The following is a 7,537-nucleotide window of genomic DNA, read 5'->3' on the forward strand; positions in this document are numbered from 1 at the left end:
TAAAAAAAAATTTTATATATATATATATATATATATATATATATATATATATATATGTATGTGCACACACACAGAGAATACTTTTAGCTTACATTTGACATAACGGGAATAGGGAGAATCAATAAATTATTAATCATTTACTGTCATTGTGTAAATAATTTGTAATCTTGTAATCCATAAAGTAACTGTAATCTGATTATGAACATTTACACAGAAATATGTTTTATTATATTAAAAAGTATTTATAACATGAACATCAACTTGCATTTTCTAAATACAATATTATAAAATACTGTTATCCAGTAAATAAAAATAACTCTCTGTAATTGGCTGCAAAGTCAGTAAACTATTTGTTAACGGGCCGAGCCTTTAAAGTTCAAATTACGGCGTTAGACTCGGCTACCTCATCAATCTTTTACCGTTTCATTATGAGCGCCTCTTCTGGCCGCGGCTTGCTAAATTATTTACCATAAGGTACAAACCAAAACAAAACGCAGAGAAGTTGCGTCTAAGAAACTAGACAAATAACAACAAAGTGACACTGAAAAACAAACAGAGCTGAATGTTACGTCTGAGACATGGTTTATTTTTATACTCGCATGTTTATTTGTACAAGTTTGTTTTTATTTAAAACGCATTGGGAATTTCTAGCCACTTTTAACTTTCAAAATTTTCAAAAACGTATTTAACTAATGTTGTTACACAAGAAATATCTGGCACAAAATAGTTGGTATGCTAGTTTGTGTTTTAGGTATTCCCACCTGTGCTTCCTCACTCCGTTCACTCTGGCCACCTCATCATCGTCCTCTTCCTCTCCACGACGGTCATCCCGGGACATCCTGCTGCTGAGATTACTTGAGATGCTGCAGTAGAGCTCAGACTTGAAGTCCTCTCCGTCTTCGTACAAATGGCCGGCTGTCTCACAACCACTCAGCGAGGGCTCAGAGTCCGAATCTGCGGCAACAGAGTGCAAACAGACATGGCTTATAGGGACAATGAGCGGCCGACAGCAACAGGCTCTCGTAGGAAACCTGAGCAGGGGATCAGGTGGCGTTTAATGGAACCGCTCAGTCGGAAGTGACCGGACACATCCCTAAGAAAGGTGCCTCAAACTTATGAAGCTCATTCTGAAGATTTACTTGTTACTGTAACAGCAATTACACTGCAGGCTCTGATATGGCTTTTACATGGGCTTTTAGTCCATAATTATACTGTGCACCATGGATAACATACGAAAAATGATAATCAGGATGTGATAATCTTACATTTATATACTTGTATAATTGAAAACTCATAAAACGTAAACGGTGACATTGTTGAGCTTTGGTGCTCATGTGGGAAACACAGGTTTGAATTCGATCTACAGTATGTGGTTTTCTGATCACATTTTCTGTATCTCCTTTTGTACATCTGAAAACGTTACAGAGATTTGTATATTTTATAATTAAAATGCTACAAGTAAATGAGACATTACCTTTATTCATTTTAACTCATATCTAATGTTTAAATGACCGTATATCCTTTCTCTTTCTACTACTGTATCTGGACAATAAAAAGGCAAAAGTCCATAATTAAAAAATAAAATAAAATAAAGTCAAGTCAAATAAGATACTTGGGCAAATTCTTCAGTGTAATTATTCAAAGTGTTCTGGGGTAATATTCAATAATTATTTATAATGTTATGGCTGATATTAAAATATTGTACACTTTACACAACTTAAAAACATACACAAGTTTAACTTAAAAGCATAATAAGTTTATAATAATGCATACATCGTGCTATCACAACAACGTAATGTACAGTAAAAGATTTGAAAAAAAAAAGATTTGTGAAAGATGAAATGTTACAATAGTGTTATTAATTTATTTGTATTTTTAAAGATTAATTTTAAGTAAGTGTTAGATGACAGAAAGTACACTACTGTTCAAAAAGTTGGGGTCAGTAATAATATTTTTGAAAGACGTCTCTTAAGCTCACATTTATTTGGTCAAAAATACAGTAAAATCAGTAATATAGTGAAATATTATTACAATTCAAAAGAACTGGTTTCTATTTAAATATATTTTAAACTGTAATTTTTCCCTGGGAAACAAAGCTACATTTTCAGCATCATTACTCCAGTCTTCAGTGTCACACGATCCTTCAGAAATCATTCTGATATGCTGATTTAATAACATTTCTTATTATTACTGTTGAAAACAGTTGTGCTGTTTAATATTTTTGTGGAAACTAAATTTTTTTCAGGATTGTTTGATGAATAGAAAGTTCAAAAGAACAGTATTTATTTGAAATACAAATCTTTAGTAAAATTAGAAATGTCTTTACTGTCACTTTTGATCGATTTAATACACCCTTGCTGAATAAAAGTAATAGTGTATTTCAAAAACCGACCCCAAACTTTTGAACTGAAGTGTTTGAATGTTTGGCTGTGTTCCTCTCAAGCATACGAACCGGACAGAGCGTCGTAGAACTCCTCTTCGCTGAGGACGCTGCGGGGCGACGATCCTTTGACCACCGACTGCTCCAGCTCATGATGTTCAGTCGCCAGCGTCTGCAGAGCCTCCGACAGGATTTTATTCTTCTCCACTTCATGTTCCAGTTTCAAACTGCGTGCCTGGAAAAACAGACACACTTTAAAATCCACTATATATAGACATATTGTATACTTTCCATGTATTTGTAATCATCAACTATGATTTTACTTGCTGTTTTGATTTTTTTAAAGTAATATTTGGGGGTTTAGCTTCTTTATTTGACAAATATAGGAAATGGGGACATAAAATTGTTAGGGTTAGGAATTCATGATGCAGCCAAATTCAAACCTGTGTAGTCAAAGTGAGCACAGAGGCTAAAAAAAACATTACAAATGCATTAACCACTGTGCCACGGCTCAGTTTTTAGCAGTCGCTTATAATAACCTCTTCAAGTAGCTTCATAGCAATGGATGTGTGCAGTGAAATGAGTACATACTCCTTCCTGTTTGGAAAAAAGCCCCAGACACTGGTGCAGTGACGAGCAGGTTTCACTGGAGGCTTCACAAACCTCCTTCAGCTTCTGAACGATGGCTGCGGGGAATCCTGCAAGAATATAAAAATGCACTGTGGCTTAGCAGATCTGCATATGTGGTTTTGGCCAATCGTTTAAGTTCTTACGTTCGGTCAGGCCATCTTCTTTGACCATGGACAGGAGGGCCAACATCTCTGTCTCCAGTTTCTGATGGCACGCCTCGGCCCGCTGCAAAACAAAAGAGGAACAAGAAAACACATAGAAATAAAAAAGGATATTGTGGAAGAGAAAGGCTAAGACTGTAAGAAAGGGTCAGGGTTAGTCAACTTTACCACTTCCTGTGGTTAGAGCGAAAAGGGAAGTCAGAACTCATTTTCTTTTGAACTGCAGAAATCTATGAGTGTGAGACATATCATAATACTGGCTATTTATAGTCCCTTTCTATGGTGCATAAAAAGTTTAATGAATTATTTTATTAATTTAATATAATAAAAAATTTTTTGTCATTAAATAAAATAAATAATTAAAACTTTTAATTATATTTAAATTCCTGTTATTTTAGTATTCATTTAAGTCCTTTATATATGTATATGTGTGTGTGTGTGCGTGTGTATACGTAAATATGTATGTATATATATATATATATATATATATATATATATAGAAACTATTTACATTTATTTACATGTATATATTTATATTCATATAATTTATATTATAGAAAAATATATTTAATATATAAACATAACATATTTTTCTTAAATATATACATGCATGTGTGTGTACTTATATATACATAATAAATATACACAGTACATACACATATATTATGTTTCAAGTAGACAGTTGCGCCATTATTTTCTGCAAATAATATTAATATTAATTAATTCATATAATGTACTTATGGCATTTTAATCCACATTTTAGAAATATTTATGTATGTATTTTTTCAAACTGTTTTTAATTATCTTAAATATTCTTTAAAAATGAACAAAACATAATTTTCACTGCCAGCATTCATCTTTGTTGTCGTTTATGTAAACAATACAACCTTTTTCATCTCATAGATAACACTGTCACATGATCCAAACAACAACAAAAAATGAATAATTTAATCTTTAATTTTAGTATTACATAGCCTCATTGTCTGTACTTGTAAAATGTCTGTAATATATATTGTAAAGTTTTCAATGTATGTTTAAAAGTTTATATATATATATATATATATATATATACACACACACACACACACACACACACACACACACAGTATTTTTCTCCAAACATTACAATAAAAATTACATTTTCAAATATGTATTTCTTAAATACTTATTTTTCAACTATTTTTTTTATCTGCCAGTAAGTTATTCGTCTTTGTAATAGTTTTTTTGTAAATAATACAACCTTTTTCTGCTTATAAATAATTCTGTCACATGATTAACAGCTCCATAAGGAAGAAAGGATGTGCATTTATCATCAAGATGCGACTTCATCAACAAATCAAGAAGCAGATATCATTTCTCACCTGAAGTGAGTCAGAAAGCTCATGTACAGACACAACGTTGTCTTCCTCTTCCTCGCTGTCTGGGTCTTGTGAGCAGTAATGAGTGCTGAAGGCTGAATGCTCCTCTATGGCCTCCAGCCACCTCTGAACAACAACACACACATTCACACAAACGTACACAACACACTCCGGTCTGGACTACACAACAGAGCTGAAGGGAATCTCACTTTTCTGATGGCTTCGGGGTTGTTCTTCTGTGACACTTTGAAATGGTGAACACTGTTGTCAAAGCACTTGATCGTGAAATAGCTGTTATTTTTCGCTTTAATCTGACAGTTGGAAAGAAAACCTGTTAACAATCCCACAAAACATGAATCAGCATCTTATTCATTTCTATTAATTTCATCAAATCAATCTTACCATGCACTGCGCTTGTGTTAGAGGTTTGCAACCTTGCCGGTGTGTGTTTGAATCTGCATCTGACCTTGATGAGTTAAAAATAGTGAAAAGTTGCCAAAAAAAAATGACAGTTGCCAAATATTTATTTCTGCAAATTTTGAAAAATAAGTTAAGTAATTTTGATACCATTAAAAAGTATTATACATAATGACCTTGATGAGTTACACTACAATAAAAATTAGTTTTCAAGTATTTATTTTTTCAAATTTTGCTAAATTAAGTCTTTTATTGTAGCTAGCTAGTTATTTTTATTACATGTTATGAACTTGATTATTTGAAAAAGGATGAAACTTTACAATAAAAATTAGTTTTCACATATTTATTTCTTCGAAGTTTGCTAAATAACTCTTTCATTTCAGAAATTTGACTGTAATTATATTTTATTATATATTATGAAACTGAGTTAAAAATAAGAAGAATTGTTTTTAATTTAAGCATTTTTGCTATCATTACATTTTATTACATATTATGGATATAATATAAGGATGGAACACACAGTTTTCAAATATTTATTTCTTAAAATACTCCAAAATAAGACTTTAATTTCAGAAATGTTGCTATCATTAAATTATCATATGTTATGACATTGAAATAAAACAAAATGATGAAAATGAATTGAAATGATTAAATGAAACATAAAAATTAGTTTGATTTCCCAAAATGAGTCTTTAAGCAATTATCCTATCATTAGATTTTATTACATATTATGACCTTGATGAGTTGAAAAATATTGTAAATTTACAATTTTACAGTATTTATTTGTTCACATATGAAACATTACAATTAAAATTGAAGATTTAAAATATTTATTTCTGTACATTTTGCTAAATAAGTCTTTCATTTCTGCAATTTTGCTATCATTAAATTCTATTATATATTATACTTTTATTTTAATCAGAGCATCACATTTTTGGAATAGAGGCAGGTACTCACTGTTTAGGGTACCATGACAAGACTCCATCCTGAAGAACTACCCAGTAGGAGCGCCAGCCGAAAAACCTTGAACTCTGAAAAACAGAATACAAAAGAAATGAAAAAAAATAATAATTTATTTTCAAAACATATAGATTTTGATAAAACATACCTTCCAAAGAGGCCCCTCGAACATTTTAACATGTCGTGTCATGCCCTACAGAAATCAAAGTGTTGTAAAAACGAAACAAAATTCACACCACTGTAAATAAGTGTAAAATGAGCAATATATCAGTGTTATGATATGATATGGTGATGGACAAGTTTTTTTAAAAAAATGCATATATTTGTGACATCAGAAATGTCCAGATAAATGAGCCTACTTTCATAACATTTCCAGTAATGATCTGCTTCATTTCTGCATCGTTAGCCAAATCAAAAACAGTCTGATCTGAAAACAAATGAGAAACAAAATGCAAAAATGAACATCAGCATGTTTCAGACAACCACAAAAAGTCAGGTCATTCAAATATTTCATAAATTAAAAAAAAAAAATCATGCACTGTTATTTTGTTTTGTTTATAACATAATGTGTCATATTCATTTCGACATGTACTAAAATAGTAAAAATATGACTGACAGTAACAAACCTAAAACAACGAAAACAACACACAAGTGTACAGCGAACTGAGAAAATATTGGCCTGTGTGCCTGTGTTGAATGCTTTAAAAAAATGATACCGATTTTGTTCTTGATGTTGGGGTTGGCCTTGTGCTGCAGGAGTTTGACGGCACACTGTTTCTGGCCTCTGTAAGCCGCGCAGTGCAGTGGTGTGTTTCCCAACAAGTCCGTGCAATTTATGTCCGGGGGTTTCTTCATGTTTAGCTACATGACGAACCAGAAGATCAGATATTACGGTTTAAAAAAGTAGTTTAGAAACAGAGTAGAACAACAAAGTTCCTCAAAGTAGTTAGCAAGGTTACCAGTCTTGTGAGGGTAGATATGGCTCCTTCTCGCGATGCCTCCAGCAGCTGCTCCTCTAGTTTCCTCTCTTCAGTCCTCTCAGCAGCTAGAGGATCAAAATTCAACGGCAGTAATTTAGGAATCATTCAGCGGACTTTATCCAAAACACATCCAGTACGTTTTCATGCACTTACCCTCCAACATGCTTTTAATCTCAGCACTCTGGGTAATGTCTTTAGGAATCTGGGCCATCCCGTTGATGACAGAAGCGCAAGCGTCGTATTGAAGAAGCAACATTACAACCTCCTAAACAGCCAAATCAGCATTCAGTTAGTATTCAGTGTCCAATCAGTATTCAGCATGCAGGCGAGTAGTTATGTTTGTGAAAAATGAGGCTGTACACATTGATATGGCTCAGCTGTATAACACTGTAGCGTCTGGAATTAATTATTCATATTTCCTGTTGTGAGCTAAATTCGCTACACACTTATGTTAGTGATCAGCCAAACAAAATGATAACAAATGTGCAGAACTGAATTTTAATACAATAATAATGATCATTAGACTACACCAATAAAAATATCTTCTGTTTTTATTTATTATAATAATAATAATAGAGTATACAAATAGTATAATTAAAGTGTTTCATTAAAATGTAACAAATAAATATATATATATATGTATATATACAT

The 7,537-nt window shown here is 32.2% G+C and overlaps 1 protein-coding gene across 1 annotated transcript in view; it reads right to left on the minus strand.

Annotated features, from left to right (window-relative positions):
- Positions 1–657: 657 nt before the first annotated feature.
- Positions 658–7,537, minus strand: part of LOC107592736 (oxysterol-binding protein-related protein 1-like) — an 11,741-nt gene continuing 4,861 nt past the window's right edge. Inside the window, exons 5-18 of the mRNA XM_016282289.1 lie at positions 7,040–7,151; positions 6,866–6,951; positions 6,623–6,767; positions 6,266–6,333; positions 6,055–6,099; positions 5,904–5,977; positions 4,932–4,995; positions 4,739–4,840; positions 4,533–4,655; positions 3,154–3,235; positions 2,972–3,078; positions 2,453–2,615; positions 762–954; positions 658–661 (exon numbers count right to left, since the gene is read on the minus strand). Of these exons, the coding sequence (XP_016137775.1) occupies positions 658–661; positions 762–954; positions 2,453–2,615; positions 2,972–3,078; positions 3,154–3,235; positions 4,533–4,655; positions 4,739–4,840; positions 4,932–4,995; positions 5,904–5,977; positions 6,055–6,099; positions 6,266–6,333; positions 6,623–6,767; positions 6,866–6,951; positions 7,040–7,151 (1,368 nt within the window). The remainder of the gene's footprint in view (positions 662–761; positions 955–2,452; positions 2,616–2,971; positions 3,079–3,153; positions 3,236–4,532; positions 4,656–4,738; positions 4,841–4,931; positions 4,996–5,903; positions 5,978–6,054; positions 6,100–6,265; positions 6,334–6,622; positions 6,768–6,865; positions 6,952–7,039; positions 7,152–7,537) is intronic.

This window comes from Sinocyclocheilus grahami, unplaced genomic scaffold (genome assembly GCF_001515645.1).
Source record: "Sinocyclocheilus grahami isolate Dianchi unplaced genomic scaffold, SAMN03320097.WGS_v1.1 scaffold157.1, whole genome shotgun sequence".
In the NCBI taxonomy this organism is placed as follows: Eukaryota; Metazoa; Chordata; class Actinopteri; order Cypriniformes; family Cyprinidae; genus Sinocyclocheilus; species Sinocyclocheilus grahami.